Raw genomic sequence first — 16,899 nt, 5'->3', positions numbered from 1 at the left:
TAGTTGATGAAGTGCCAATGGATTTGGCTAATTTAATGCCTGTCTGGCGGAGATTGGTTTGGAGATGGAATGGGTGAAGGCGCATGTTTGCTGGAGGTAATTAACCCACAGATGGAAATGCTAATATTTTCCCCCAACTTGGCTGCCAGATATTTACACACCAAAACCCACACACACACACGAGAATACAGAGGTATTCGCATGTGAAATGCATAAATTTAACATTGCGGCATAATGAGCTTCTTTGGGGATTTGGAGGGCAGTAAAGTAAACAAGGCGTGGCGCTGGGAGTCACCAAATGCGGGGAAAATCTAAAATAAATTACATACATACCAATTAATTAATGTACATCAATATCACAGTTGTGTTTTTCGATTTGTTTTCCGAATTGCCAAACAAAAACTTTACCGCTCGACCTTCATAATTACGTAATTCCAAAAGTTCCTTCAGTTAGTTGGGCGTCGAAATTGGAAAGAAACTTCAGCACCCGCCCACTTGCCTAGGACCATGGCAACTTTGGATGCGGGCGAAATAACCTTTGAGTGTCGAAAAGTTTGTTTGGGAATAACCTGCACAAACACACACACACACAAACTCACAAATAGAGGGTCTTGTTCACTGGGCTTAAAGGTGCCTCTTTTGGGTCCTTGGATTGCTCTCAATGCGGCCGAGAATCATGTGGCATCCAGGTGCAACATCCTCCAGACGCTGCAGCACCATCTTTGTGCCTCAAAAGGCAGCTTTTCCAGCACTTTGCATAATGCGGCATCTGCTTAACCTGGAAATGTGCGCTCGTCGCGAGTGCGGATCACAGGTTACATTTAATTAAGCCCGAAAATGAGGTTTACTCTGGAGATTGCTTAAAGAAATATGAGGTTTTGATGAGCCGAAAGTGTGAAATGCGTCCTGAAGAGCCCGAGCTGCCAGCAGCGAAGTTTTAACATCCATTAACATGGCTGGCTTTGGCTTTCCGGCATAATTGGTCTCGTAAAGTACACCAAAGTTGTTCAAGGATGAAATTAATTTTCACCGCTTTGTAAACTCATGACCTAGGGCGCAGACCAGTGGATATTGACCAATATTGAAATTAATTTTTTTCACATTTGCACAGCAATTTGATTTATTCACATTTAATTGCACACTAGTTGAAAAGAAACAATTTATCCGCCATTTGGAAGTCAAACCAAAAATTGAGCTTATTAAAATGCAATTGATGCGCGAGAACTCATATTTTATGCATTAACAACTAATTGCCACAACTTTGGTTTGTCACCACAGCCGATAAATTTTAGCAAAACGAAAATAAATTGCTCGCAGTGGGACTGATTAATTTATATTTCATAAGAGCCCTCTTAACACAAAGCCGCTGCTTATCAATTATTTAGCATCAATTGGCAGTCAGACAAATAAAAACCAATATTAATTATGTGCTGAACAAAAAAAAAAACAAACTTTTGCGCCCTTAAAATTGTTTACCTTAAGTTAAATACAAAATAAATATTTGCGACTAAATAAATACGAACGAAATATAAAAAAGTTTAGCAAAAACTTTTCCCTCAGCCCGAAAAAAGAAGAAAATGACAAGAATACTGTGGAAAAATCTTAAAAATTGAAACCAAAAATGAGCGTTCTCCGAGGCGATGAAATCACATAGCAAGACAGCAAGAAGAAAAATAAAAGCAAACTCAAACATCTGGGCGAAAACTTTAAAATTAAATTTTTTCACAAAACAACTTTAGAGTGGGACAACTTTAGACAACGCAGTTAGTCTACACTATCATTTACGGCAATTATGTTGACCATTTTCGCACGAACACGCCTTCCGCCCCAAACACTCACCCCCATTTATATAAGTATATATATATTTATTTACATATTTGTCTAGATGAACACCGAAAGGCGTGTGTTCCCAACATTTCGGGGTCGAAAGGAAAAAGTGCCGACAGAAATTGTTGCCTACTTTCGTGGGCTCTTCAGTTTATTTTGTGCCATAAACGTAAACGTAAAAAATCATCAACGCCGACGACAAAGTTAAGCCGCTTAGCTGTTTTCCCTGCTGAGTGGACAAAGTTTTTGGCCAAAATTTTCTTTTTTCCTGCCACAGCTGCTCGAATAAATCCGATGGGATTTTGCCAGAGTGCGGGGCATGCAAATCAAATGATTAGGAGCATCAACTATCGGGACTAGTAATAGTTAGGACCAAAGCCAAAAAGTTTCAATCTAGCATGCACTGTAAACAAAATATTTTGGATAAAGTTTACCTGGTTTTAAGTGCTCATACCTATATAATTTGCAGCAAACTTCAGTAGGCGAAATTTTAGATTTCTTAAGGTAAAATTTGAAGTTGGTTTCAAAATGTATTAAATATTTTTAATAATTAACTAAGTTGGGTTCATAGACATTTTTTCTGTGTGCCAACGGGTGAAAATTTGTATACAATTAGCGGCTCAGGGAAAGCCTCTGGTTTTTGGATATCAAGCATACGCCGAGTGGTACGCGGCAACAAGCGACGACCCTTATCAAAGTTGAAATAGGTACGGCACTGTCACATTTGTATGTCGGCAACGGCATATTGACAGTGCCAATTAAAGTTGGACACCCAACTGACAGCGGCAGCAGTCGATTTGAATATCCTTTGATATCCAATCGACTGAGAGAGAGAGGGAGATAGTGAGTGAGTGAGTGAGACTCCATAAAAATGCACACATACGTATTCCAATGTATAACCCTATTTTATAGCCCTTTTGTATGTGTTTCCCTTCACAGCGTTCAGGAAACGGATGGGTCGTACTTCGAGAACTTTACATCGCTGGGCTGGAAACGTGAAAATCGTCGCATGTCGGCCACGCGTGCCGCCGAAGCACGTGCCGAGGCTAATCCCGAGAATGAACGTGATCCGCCGGCGGGTGAGGAGTCCATTGACCGCCAGGACGAGAAGGAGAAGCTGTATGCGGAGGTGCTGCACACCATTGCCAATACGGTGGGCGCACCGGCTCCAGGTGGACAGGTAAATCAATATTCCGGGATGAGTAGTTGCCTCAGCTGCTTCGAATACAATTATGATTTGGGACATTTTTGGGATGGAGCTTAGGTTTGGGTTACGGGGACTTATGCAAATAGTTGCAAATTACACAAATTAGGGCGATTTAGGAGATACGGAAAACATTTTTGCTTCGGGGCGGGGACACCACATGATTGAAAGGCTTAATCGCCGGCATTAAGCTTTGAGACGTTTTGCAATTTGAATGATTAATGCTTGGGGTTTTGGCCAGCCCAAAGGCAAGGAAGCACATTCTGGGATTCGGAGATTTTGCAACTGGACGAAATCAAGTGGGTGGATGGGGATATTTCTTCCATTTCCCAGCACTCAAGCTCCCAAGTCTCTGTTGAGAGGGTAGCAAAATTCAATTAAAAATGTGCTACTTTTCCTTCTCATTGCTGATTGCCATTTTCAAAAGGAATTTCCCAATAATTCTGCCATGGCCGAGCCCGGCTTAACACGAGTTCATTTTTCAATTATCGTTTTTAATTTAGCAGTAAGAAAATTGTTAGACGCCCAGTGCACAACTAATGAAACTTGAGCAGTTCCTTCCCAGTGGGAGTGAAAGTGGGTGGTGGATGGCAAGGTTACGCCATCATAACAAAAGTTTCAACTAGTAGCGTAAAATAAGGTTACTTCGCTCCTGCTGTGATTGAGTTGAAACCGGTCAAATCTCGCGGGTTTCCGCAAAGCGGATCGAGAAATGAGAAAACAGGACGAAGGACGAAGAAGTGAGTTGGCCATGTCAGTAAAGTTATTGCCTGGCCGACTCTGCGGGCGTCCCCAATGCTCGAGTTTTTGCATTTAATGGTAAATAATTACAAATAAATGCGATTTGCTCGGCCAGCGAGTCATCAGAGGGTTAAACCTGCCCTAATGGAAATTAATGAAAAGCGGAAAAAATAAAATAAAAGTAAAAACGAAATGGAATGCGGGTAAGTTGCAGAAACAGTTGCTGAATTGCGAAGGTTGCTTGGTAACAATCCGGCCAAGTGGTGTGCCATTTAAAAGATAAACAAACCGAGCTGAGCTCCGATTATTTTCAATTATAAAGACTTTAGTTGCAGTAGTAGTAAGAGTATCTTAAATGAGGGCGCCATTTCATTTTTTGCTAATGAGTATAAATGTAACTGGGATCATCGGGCTTAAGTCGCAAAAATCCAATTCGCTGATTTAGTTCGGCACACAGAAGGAATATTTAATTTTCCCACTTAAAAATCAATCCAAGTTCTCTTCATCCAAAACAGCGTACTACAAGTAAATGTAATTAAATTTTTAAAATATTGCTCGCTAAATGCAGATGGTGTGCACCAATCTATCGAGTAAATTTAATGAAAGTCAGATTATTCATCAAATCAAATTATAATAACATCCCAGTAGTGGGGAAAATGATGAAAGCGTTTTTCGAAGCGTGATTGAAATCAAAAGACGGCAGGCTAATAAATTCAACGAGGATAAATCAATACATTCGATAGAAAAAAGAGAGTGAAAAGAAAGTGGATTTTTTCGATGAGGCGGAGGCGGGTAGTCAAAAAACGAAATTTCAGCCAAAGCGAAATATGCAAATTTTTGTCCCAAAAATGAAATTATAATTTTGTTGACTTGCAAAATATTTACAAATGAACGACAATATAATTAAATTAAATTTTTGAAAATATTTACTCTCTCCCTGGTCGCGTCACATGCGGCGTATACGTAATGTGGCGCAACATGCTCCATACTCCTTACGAAATCCGGAGCACAGTTTGCACACTACAAGGACGAAATGTATCTGCACGCACAGCGCGCCTTCGGTGTCAATCCGGATCGTCATTATCGCCTGCTGCACGCCTCCGCCGAGGATAAACCAAAGATAATCGTACTCTCTGCGGTGGTAATCGAGGCTGATGGCCTCGAGGCAAAGGATGCCAATGGTAAGCCAACACAATCGGCACTTTGCCGCACTTTTCCACAGATTTCCGCACTTTTCCGCCCCACTAGCATCCACCTGCCACCCATTCAATGTTTCAATCTGCCTATCCATCTACCGTGCGCAAATATTTTTAGTTTGTAAATTGATTTTGCGGCTACTGCGGTAATTGCATTATGCGGCGTGTGTGTATGTGTGTGTGTGTGTGCACTTGGGCAAATCAAAAAGCCAAACGAGCCATCATCTATAGCACTGAGCACCATGTGCGCTGACTATTTCCACCAATTATCCCACATTTTCCGTGCAGCATTTGTGTTGCTGTCCTGCCCCAATCGACCAAGTCAAAGTTACAGTTTTGGTTATGCCCCATCTTGTTCCTTCAGCTCCGTGTGCGTTCAATAAATTTGCAATTTAATGCTTCCCATTTTGTTCATTATGCTCAAGAGCCAGAAGCCCCAACGACCAGAAATAGAAATGCACAGAGGGAAATGTTCGTGGCAGCAAGTGAAGCATTACTTTTAATTACATCTAAAGGTGTTATTTCGGAAACACAGGAAAAAAGTTGGCACTTACATGGAATTTTGCAGGCAATCTAATTTGAAGTTGAGCTAAAAGTTTATTGCTTTTTTAAGCTATCATTCTAATTTCAATTTTGAAATAATTCTGTTGAATTCTGTTGAAACAAAATTGTTATAGCAAACTTTGATATTGGATGTCTTCTACGAAATGATTAGCACCATTTCTTTACCCTCAAAGAGAAACTTGTAGGAATTCTTCTCAGTGCAGCAGTAGCAGCAGCAGCCTCATCGAAGGCAACGCAATTTCGCATTTTAATGTGCTCAAGGATGTGTAAGGAATACGTTGAGTGCTCCTTCGTCTGCGTCTGCTTCAGTTGGAGCATTTTTCTATCGCTCGACTGGCCGGGTGGCACATCACCATCCCCATTCCCATCACCGTGCCCAATCCGTGAAGAAGTAGTGCAGTGTTAGTGTGCCGTCTGCCATCTGTTAAATGTACTGATGATGACGGCCAATGTCTGCAGGCAGGGGGCACAGCAAATAGGCCAGAATGAGGCATCCTTCTGGCTGGGATGGGGGGTTTTGTGGACCCGGGGCCCCTGGGCAGATGGCAAACAACTCGTTGCCAATGAAACGTGGCCGATGAGAGCGGTCTGCTTTTGTTTGGGCCCATTCTCGATTGGCCAAATAAGCTGGCAAGGCTGAGAATCAGGTTCAGTTCCGTGCGATTCGGGTCAGCTTGGTTCGATTTTCATTAGCAGCCAGTGAAGCCCTTCCCTTCCAGCGGCTGGCTGGTCAAGCATGAAAGGCAACAATCAAATTGGCCATTACAATGAGTGGCTTCAATGTACGAGTCCGAATTTCAAATGAATCATTTCGGCGGCGTAATCGATTTACCGGCGCAAAAACACACTAAATGTAAATCGAATTCGCAAGGAATCCGTTTTAGTACATAATCAGCCAGCAATGGCAATCGGATATTACTTCGCTTATTTGCTGTCCACTTTGAACCCAATTTAATTAATCGCCCTGAAATTATATCGTGTCGGGTTGGAGAAATTGTGCTCAAGGCTGCGTAATTGTTTCAATTAGGTAGATCTTTGTGCAAAAATCTTAATCTTGGCATCTGTGGCAAGCGATGAGCTCTGCGATGTGCGCGTAAATCAATGGCACTCAATAATTGAGCGGCACTTTATGCAAATGAAATGTTAATCATACGCAATGTGTGACTGGGAGCAGCTGACGCCACGTTGTCCCCGCCGGCAGTGCCATTAATTGCCATTTAATGTCATCAGGCGACCTCTTCATTAATGCGCCACCATTTCCCACTCCATGCCAACATCCATCTTTTTGTATCTTGGTTCGCTCGAAGATAAAAACATAATATCAGTTACATTACGCCGCCATAGCTTATTAATTGAATTATTATTGTATTTTTAAGGGCAACACTTGAGTGAAAAATTGAAAAATTATATCTTTTTGTGGAGCTATCTGCGAGTTAAAAACATAAACTTTGTTTTATTGTATGTCAATTAACTAATTTATTAACTAATCCTTGCAAAAGAGTTTGAATAATTTAAATACTATTTTATTTGATAACCTAACTAATACATTTAAATGTTCTGTAGTCTGAAACTCTCTCTCTCTGCAAAATCCAAAACTTTGTTCCATGTTAACTTAATTATTCATTGTCCACCCGCCCAGGTTTCTCGGATCCGTACTGCATGCTGGGCATCCAGCCGGACGAAAACGGCGGTCCGCCCGTGTCGCCGCTGCCGCTGCCGCCGACGCCGCGCGCCCTTTCGGCGGACATGAGCGGCGGCTTTGATAATAGCGCCACGGACTCGCCGCCGCACCGGAAGCACAGCTTCCGGCTGAGCTTCAAGCGGCGGGAGGCGGGACGGCGGGAGCAGCGCGACTCACTGGGCGGACCGGTACCGGCCAAACTCATTAAGGCGACCAGCATCAAGCCGCACACACTGACGCCCAAATGGAACGAGAAGTTTAAATTGTAAGTAAATCCATTGCGATTCTAAGCTCTGACATTTAATGATGGATTTGTGGAACTGAATCGAAGCGGCAAGCATCAAAAGACAGGCATTTTTGTTTCCGCCTGATCGACTGATAAATGAGAAATCCTGGCAACAGCAAAATGAAATTTAAACAAATCATTGGCATTTGTGGTCCCTGTCACATGCTCAACGATTCGTTTCAGTATAGAATGTATTTTACGAGTTGTAAGCCATAAAAGAAACAAATTCATTTGCATTTTCCATAAATGAAGCACAAATGCACATAAGAAATGGAATAAAGTTTATATTGCAACTGCAATAAAAATGAAAGAGGCAAGAATACCAAATTTCAAATGCTCTTTTCATAATAAACGAGTAGTGATTCGTGCGATAATTAATATAACAAAGAGATTGTTGATTCATACTTTTCATGGAATAACAAATTAGTACATATTTAATTGGTTTATTGTTTCTCAGAATTCTTGTATCATTGCCTTCATTAAATGGAAACCACATGTTCCACGAAATATGAATCTTTTCTCAATAATTACCCAAGGTCTTTCCAGTGTAACAAATTACGTGTTATTCTTGGGAAATCAACCAAAAGGGTAGGGAAAATATTGTTTCAGCTTAATAGCAAGAATAAATCGAGCTATAAATTAAATGGAGCAGAAAAGCTTAGCACCCAGAATAACCATAAATCTTTGGGTATAAATAAATCACTTGAAATTAAATTGCAATTCCCTACATTATTACTTCCCGCAGCGACATAGATGACATCAATACGGACACCTTTCACCTGGACATTTGGGACCACGACGACGAAAGCTGCGTCATGGACGCCGTTTCGCGACTGAACGAGGTTCGTGGCGTCCGTGGACTGGGTCGCTTCTTCAAACAGGTGTGTCAATCCGCACGTCAGGGTTCGCAGGACGATTTCTTGGGCTCCGTGAACATTCCGCTGTCGGAGATCCCGTCCACCGGACTGGATGCCTGGTTTAAGCTGGAAGCACGCAGTCATCGCAGCACCGTGCAGGGTCGCATCCGGCTCAAGTTGTGGCTTTCGACTCGCGAGGATCGGAGCACTGTTAGCGAGGAGAACCACGAGCAGCAGATCCACAAGGTGGAGCAGCTCCAACGGGTATTCATGCAGCACGAGGTCACCACGCACGAGCCTTCGTGGACCTGGTGTGGTGACCTTCCGGGTCCGGCTCTGACCATTCTGCATCAGCTGGCCGTGCAGTCGGATCTCTCGGACTTACACTGCGCCATGGCCAGGTGGGTTGCTATAGATTATTTAATTATTAAATATAAATATATATAAATAGCTAAATTCGTTGACTTAAACTTTCTTTTGAAAATAATAATTCCATTTCCAGATATGTGGCTGCTGCCAAACTGAATCGATCTACCCCGCTGGACCCCAAGTTTCTGCATCGCCTGCTGAGCGACGTGGAGAAGCAGTGGAATCAGCCCAACCAGGAGGCACTCAGTCGAGATCTGGAGCAGTGGCTGGCGGATGCGATGAATGGCTTCGTGGAGCGCTCCCTCAACCAAATCCGTCGGCACAGGGACATCTTCCCAGCCCTCAATCCGCCATCTCTAATTCGACTGGAATTCCTGCTGCGCTGCCTGGGACTCCTCGGCTCGATGCGGGCCTTTCGCGCCGTCTGTCCATTCAATAAGGGCGTCAGGGGCGAGGTGGTCAATGCCCTGCGCAAAGGGTCCGTGATGTGGGGCCAAACGGTGATGCGGGAATCGCAGTCCATGCCCAATCCATTATCGAATTTCGTAACGACATTAACGGCGGACATTCAGCTGGGACAGACGTACTACCATGCCCTCTTCGACAAGTGAGTAGATTTTAGGATCACTTTTAGTCGCCGGTTTCGGTTAGTTACCTTTGTCCAACACCCATACCCACACCCACACGCATCGGTTTGGATTGGATTGGGTATGTGGCACACGTGTTGCCCATTAAATGGCTGGTCCAAGGTGCACGCACACTGTCCTCATCGTAGACGTATGTACATAAAATGTGCTCGGAACATTTAACAAAACAAGCTGGATACCGTTCGATCCCATCCCAGTTTCAGGGGTTACCATGCGAACTCCGTGTTGACCCAATTGAATTGTGACCCCACGCAAGTGCCGTCACTTCGATACCAACTAATCCGCCATCGGCGCCGGGGGCGGAGCACTTTACAGTTGCCGGTTTCTAATCAGCTTGTGCATTTGTCAAATGGCCAAGTCAAAGTCATAAAGCTAACGAGCATTAATGAGGGCCACAAAATGTTGTCATGACAGATTGCCAGCAGCGTTGATAGTGACTGAACTAGTTCTAACCCAAAGGGCCAAGTGTTTCTCACTTAACTTCTCAAATAAATGTAACCGGAAGCGTGCATTTCCATCCGAAAGTTACGTACTGTTTAATGTAGTTTAGAATTTATAAGATACCTGTACCATTTAGGTATCAATTTAGATGCCAGCACTGGTTCCTTTCACAATTTCGGAATGTCTATCAAGTGAAATGATAAATCGAACCACCTAATGGCTGAGATCACGTTACGGCCGTAAACGCAACCGGAAGTGCTTCCATAACGGGTCATTTATAGGTGCATAGAGCCGCATCCTTGGCCATCCCGACGGACTAATCAGTCACATATTTGCCAGTTAGCGCGGCCATAAAAGAACCTTAATGAGGACATCAAGTGGCTTACACACATAAGCCCCAAATTAATTGCGCTGTCATAAAAATGCTCTCACGTTGCCCTTCTCTTTTTCGGCCCGGCGAACAACCCGGCCATCCTGACGAGGCATTTAACAAATGTCCAGGGGCTGTCAGCCAAAGTGTTGAGTGCTGAGTCCTGGAGTCGGGTTGCATTAGCAAAATTTACTTGCCGGCTAATTGCTCCATTTTCTCGCTTTAAACTCGGCAGGCCATTATTCGCAACTCTTTGGGCGGAAAGGCAGCTTAAGTGGTGATGACTGTGTCAGGTGTTTACACCATACAAAGTTAGTTTATTTATGATCTTTAAGACCTTTTTATTAAAAATGAGTAAATGATAATATTTGAATGAGTAGTTTGGTTATTGTTGCTTACTAGCAACGAAAGATGCAGTTCCTATCACACTAAATAACCTTTAAAAAAAGAGTCCCATGTGCAATAAAACAAAGAGAGAGAAGATAAACCTTCGGGAAAAGTTAAAGAAATAATTAAAGCAATAACAAGTCGAGCGAACGAACACCTGAGATCCCATAAATCCCATAAATCGATGTCCAGCCACGTAAACGTTTCTATCTTTCTCGGCAGCACGAATGGCATACAGTACTTCAGCATCATCTACAAACAATACGATGCGATGGTGGGCGAGGAGGTGTACAGCCGGATGGCCGCTGGCCAGGTGCCCGGTGTGCGAATGAACCTATCCCAGTACGCCGTGCTCGAAGGCGATGCGGAGCCGGTGGACACCAAGCCGTTCGAGTTGTTCCTGGCCCTGCAGGAGTTCTGTCAGCTGAAGCGACACCTGTCCGCCCAACCTCAGCCGCCGGAGAAGCCATTGGCGTTGAGCAACAGCCACGAGTGGTTCATACCCACGCTGGAGCGCTGGATGATGGTGAGCAAGGCCAAGGCGCTGCAGAGGATTAGGGCGGCCATACGCATGGATGCCATATGCGAGGGTGAGCGAATTGTGCGGTACAGCAGCTCCTCGGTGGACACGGCCAGCACGCTGCTGAACATCAAGGAGTTCTGGAAGGTGCTCAACTGGCCGGATGAGGATACGGCCATCATGATGGAGTCGCAGCTCATCGATGTGGTCTGCTCGGCGGCCATGCACTATTGCGATTTAATTCACACCGCACTGGCGGACAGTGGCTACTATGAGCAGCAGGGTCCATTCCGGTGTTCGGATGACATGTGTGTGACCGTCAACAATGTGGAGTATGTGCGTCGCACTCTGGCGGAGTTTCGTTCCGATGAGCAGCCGCTGGAGGAGTCAGCCGATAATCTCCTCGAGTCCAGTCTCACTCACATGGAGAACAGGTGTGAGCGGATACTGTCCAAGTTGGCTCCACTCATGCAGATGTCACTGCAAAAGGCCATGTTCCATCTGGCCTGGTCACCCGACTCGCTGCCCGCAAATCAAGCCATTGTCCCACTGCTGGAGTACTTGGATTGCCACCTGGCGGCTCTGAACAGCGCCCTGCTCACCAAGAACTTCAACCGATCGCTGCGATTTATTTGGAAGACGGTTCTGGGCGAGATGTCCCGCCAAATGGAAACTGGTGATGAGACGGACAAGCCGACTCATTTCCACAAGCGACTCTATGAGGCACTGCAACTGCTCATCGATTTCTTTCATGCCGAGGGTCAGGGACTGCTCCTGGAGTGTCTGCACACCGAGGACTTCTGGCGCATCGAGCAGCGACTTCAGTTCCACAAAACGGACACGGATCGACTGATCGACATGTTCTATATGCAACGTCTGAGGGAGCAGCTAATGGCCGTCATGCCCTCGCCATATGGATCGCTGGCGGTGAGGGCCTACTTCAACCACGACTCGCTCTGCGTGGAGGTCCTGCATGCCAGGGATGTGGTGCCCCTGGATCCGAATGGCTTCAGCGATCCCTTCGTGGTCATTGAACTACTGCCGCGAAGGGTTTTCTTGCACTGCATGGAACAGCAGACGAATGTGCATAAGGTAGGATATCAATTAACCACATTCAACTAGAAAAAACATATTTCCTACATGGAACCACAGTTTGTAAAAATATAAATGTTGTTTTTTTAAATATTCATATATTTAGCGTACTCTTAACCCCGTTTTCGATGAGTGCTTTGAGTTCTCCGTGACCCTGGAGCAATGTTTGACCGAAGGAGCCATGATCTGTTTCACGGTGATGGATCACGATGTCCTGACGGCGAATGATTTCGGTGGGGAGGCCTATTTGGCACTGGGAAACATACCCGGTGTGGCTGACTACAGTACGAGTGTGGACAACTTCCATGGACTGAAACAAATCGAGCTGCCACTCATGGAGCAAAAGGATAAATGTGAGTAGAAAATACCCAAATAGCGTAGTTATCCTTTGATGCTATGTAAATTATTCTACCCACCCATGAAGGCAATCCCATTTTGCAAATCCTCGAAGTGCGCGTCAATGACAAGCAGGCTCAGGACTTTGTGCGCAAACAGAAATCGCGGTTTATCAATTGATTCTAGAAAGGATAACAAAGGAAACAGGACTACCGAACTAACCGTTTGTAAAACGTTGAAAAGTGCGGATCGAGCAATGTAATTGCATCGATGGCGTTGATTTTGATATAACTTAACCAATCTAAATTGTATCCAAACCAGCATTGTATGTATTGTACTTAATCTAGTTGTTCGACAAAGACTCCTCCTTATCTTCAGTTTGTAAATGTTAGCAAGGAATCGAAATTCAAATGGTGCAAAAGTGACGAGTGACTAAAAATCGGGGAATTCAGATTCCCCAGCTCTACACACAAAAAGTTGCTTGAACAAAATTATGAATAAATTGAAACACAAATTAGGGACTTATTAGAAGCCTAGCATTGCTGAAATTGCCACAAATTGGCAATCAAACCAAAGTTATCTACAGCAAAAATCACATATGCGAAACACACACAAAAACTCGAGCTATCTACTCCAGCACCCAGATGCGTTTTGAAGACTTTTACCAGAAAAACACGATATACAAAACTCTCAAAATATCACTAGTACACTGAAACACTTTTTGGGTCAATTTAAACGAAATACGAATATATCAGCAACAAGTATACCTAATTATACAAGCCACAATTCAGCGTCACATATTTTCTACCATACGCCAAGAAACAATCAAAAACTGCGTAACTCTGAGCTTCTTTGAAAACCCCCCAAAAAGAAACACAAGACACGATAATACACTTACTATACACAGACAGGAGAAAGCTATTTACAAAATAAATATTAAATATGAGATATATGTACATGATTTGTACATTTTATATCAGGCCCAAAAGACAGTGTAACTAAGTCTAAAGTATATTTGTAAACTATTTTCTGAGCACAGATTTTGTATAAATTTATTAGACACGCGCTTGTCCCCAGAGAGGCAGCCTTCAGCTCTTTTGCTTATACACAACTTAGGGCTTTCCTTCCCATCCCCCACCCACTTTTATGGATCCTTCGAAAAGAACCCCAAACCCCCAATTGGTTTAACCCACCCAGAAGGACTCGCTTCTATTGTAAATTTTGTACTATATACAAGGGTCTCTATGATGAAGGAACTTAAAACCTATGCACGCGGTTAGCTGTGTGTGTGTTATAAATAATTGAAGAAATTGTTGAAACTGTAACTCTTAACTGTAAACTGTAGCAAGAACTTTTTATACCTGTCGCTAGGGAGGCAGTGGGCGTGGCTGAGGACAATTTAAGTGGGTAAAAACTGAGGATAAAACGAAAATAAACTAAAACTAAACTACTAAAAGATGCACAACAAAGATGAAAATCCCAGTCAAATTACAACTAAATATTTTTAATATTTACACTTAACTCAAGAGATCTGCAAAGAAATTTCATGATTGTTAATCACAACTAAATGGAGTATTATGCAAAGATGATATACATAACTATATATAGATAAATGGATACAAACTTAATCGGTAATCAAGTATTTAGTTTGTAAGACAATTCTTTGGTTTCTCATCACTGCACAGCCATTCAACCTTTTTTCACTTCAAAAACTTCTTTTTTGAGTTAGGTTTTTCTATAGTTATTTTAGTCTGCCATCGCCAAGACATCGACAGTGATCAGTGACAATCCTGGACGCAGGGAAGTTAGGATCCCGAGTAAAAGATATGAAACATCGAAGTAGAGTCAACGCTGTACGATCATAATTTCTTCTAAGTACTCCCACTTTCACTCAGTATCTTCCAAAGGGCACTCGTTATTTTCGAAAACTACCCACTTCAAACTGCTATCTTCCAGAATGCATGTGCAGCAAAAAGCCAGTAAGCAGACAAATAGTTAATTGGATAAATAATTAAATATAGGCCAGAGTTTGCTGTACTAACCAACCATTAACTACTGTGTTGATATGTGTACCTATGATAATTTCACAAATTCAAACACACACGCGATCGAAGCAGAACATATGAAATGAAATGAAATCAAATTAAATTATTCATGTTACTGGCACTATTTAACAAACAAAAAAATGTGAAAAATATATGAAGCAGGCAGAGTAGGATAATTTTAAACAATTGTAAAATTTCATTTCAAAGCGAAACTGATAGAAGAATGCGGAAATTGGCCAAACAATGAGACCAAACGCATTTCCCAACCGCAACAAACCCAACAAGCAACTGAAACTGTGGAAAAACCAAGGCCAAAACATGCATAAACCTATACTAGAACTAAATATATATATATATATATGTATACATACATATTTGAATGTGCAATTGTTGTGCTAGTTACAGAATACAAAGGAAACCTACAAAGAGCCCTCCTACATATACAGATTGCAAATGCAAATACGAAACACTTTTAATTGCCACATTTACAAGCGACCAGGAGCTGAGAAACAAAAACTGCAACTATTTTCGATGATAAAGAAGGTAACATGTATTTATTTCCCCGTTTTATTCAGGGCACATAATTCCCAACCAACAAAAAAAATAAAAAGATACCAGGGACTTGAAACTATTTTTTGTATGCCAAGACAGAACTAATTAAACAATCCACCGCCGAATCTTGATATCAATATTTTGAAGGAAACTACTGAAAACCAAGCGTAAAGAATATAGTTTTTTAAATGTGAGTGCAAATACCAACGGGCCGCAATTCAGGTTCCTAAGCTCCCCTCCGTAAATATCTGAATGGATGTATCTGAATAGGAAACACCGCAAACTCTAAACTATAGCTAAGTACATAAATGTGTGTCTGTGCCACAGCTAATGTCAAATCAAAATGAAATCGATACGAAAGCGATAGGGAAACTAAGAATGAAAACGAGGACGAAACCCCTTAAAACATATTCAATGTAAATTCAACAAATGCTGCAGCAAATAAAAAAAACATTATCAAATTCAATCAATAAATGTCAATGAATAATTAACTAGCAAGTGTCTTTTATTCAAAAGGGTTTGAAAAAGGTGGGAAAAGGTAAATATGGGATTGCTATGCAATGGATTACAGATTGTACTGTAAAGGGCATTTTACGTAGTGACGAAGCGCACCAGCTGACAAGCAGAAATCAAAGAAACTCTTTAGGTTCTACCCTTTTTAATTGATAAGTAATTGCTGGTAGACGAGTAAGATTTGCTATCAGCTTACAGGTAATTTATATTTGCTAGCAATTTAATTTTCCAGAGAACTTTCATCTACTGATAAGCTATAATCAATCCCGACGACAGGCCAAACGTCAGAGGTATGAAAACAAATTGTCGTCTTGCTGTCGAGTTTGCGGCCGGGAAAATGTTTGCGGAATTGATTTGAGGCATTATCTGGTGCACGTCAAAGGTCCGGAGTGAAAGTGTGGAAAAGCTTTTATCTAAATTAAATCCCGACACATGCGAACCCGTCGGTTTTTCCCCTGTCTTTTTCCAGCCATTTTAAGCACATGACGTACGAACGACTTGCCACTTAAAGGGGTCAACTTAAAGCGATCCTTTGAGACGACGATACATATGTACATATGTAGATGGTCTCATTTTATTTAAGGCACAACCTAAACTTCTTCACGACACTCACGACTGAGAAATCTGTGCAGTTTTATGCAACTTTTATGACACCAGAGCGCGCACACAAAAAACTTTTTACGACTTGCAGTGCCAAAGAACAAACACCAGAGCATCTCGAGCTGCGCCTGATGCGTAAAGTCAACAAAAAGTAACGAACGAGTTACTACTACTACTACCCTGAGGAACCGAGTGAGGGATTTCACAAAAAAGTGTGTGCAAAAAGTGCTGGCAGGAGGAAAACCTGAAATAGACAATGCACAAAGTATGCACAGGATCCTGTTCGTGTCAGAATCAAAGATATCCAACTTAGAGCAGGACGACATTCGCTGCACGGAGCAAATAAAAAAATTAGTAAGGATTTGACACCCTGGAGACGGGGAACAAATATTTCACATATCTCAGTTTCAGAGGAAAGTTAAACAACAGCTGGTAAGTTCACCTTTCAGTACAGTTGGAAGCCATATTAAATCAAAATTAAATTTTCATAATATGTATGTACATTATTTTTATTTTTTCAAATTATAAATGCAAAATAATTTATGATCACAAACTAATGCAAACTGCGCAAACGAAAGTTGCACGAAAGTTGTTGGAAAATTTCGCGCAATATTTCTATACAAATGTCGAAAAATGTGGCATGTAATATTTTTTTTACATGACTGACTATT

The 16,899-nt window shown here is 42.3% G+C and overlaps 1 protein-coding gene across 1 annotated transcript in view; it reads left to right on the top strand.

The window, feature by feature from the left end:
• Positions 1-15,609, top strand: part of LOC6611118 (BAI1-associated protein 3) — a 45,686-nt gene extending 30,077 nt beyond the window's left edge. Inside the window, exons 6-13 of the mRNA XM_002035639.2 lie at positions 2,767-3,007; positions 4,785-4,953; positions 7,172-7,478; positions 8,245-8,757; positions 8,859-9,332; positions 10,793-12,182; positions 12,289-12,535; positions 12,607-15,609. Of these exons, the coding sequence (XP_002035675.1) occupies positions 2,767-3,007; positions 4,785-4,953; positions 7,172-7,478; positions 8,245-8,757; positions 8,859-9,332; positions 10,793-12,182; positions 12,289-12,535; positions 12,607-12,698 (3,433 nt within the window). The 3' untranslated portion in view covers positions 12,699-15,609. The remainder of the gene's footprint in view (positions 1-2,766; positions 3,008-4,784; positions 4,954-7,171; positions 7,479-8,244; positions 8,758-8,858; positions 9,333-10,792; positions 12,183-12,288; positions 12,536-12,606) is intronic.
• Positions 15,610-16,899: the final 1,290 nt, after the last annotated feature.

This window comes from Drosophila sechellia, chromosome 3L, assembly GCF_004382195.2.
Source record: "Drosophila sechellia strain sech25 chromosome 3L, ASM438219v1, whole genome shotgun sequence".
Classification (NCBI taxonomy): domain Eukaryota; kingdom Metazoa; phylum Arthropoda; class Insecta; order Diptera; family Drosophilidae; genus Drosophila; species Drosophila sechellia.
Note: the sequence above shows the minus strand (reverse complement) of the source record. Positions and strands in the feature narration are given on the sequence as shown.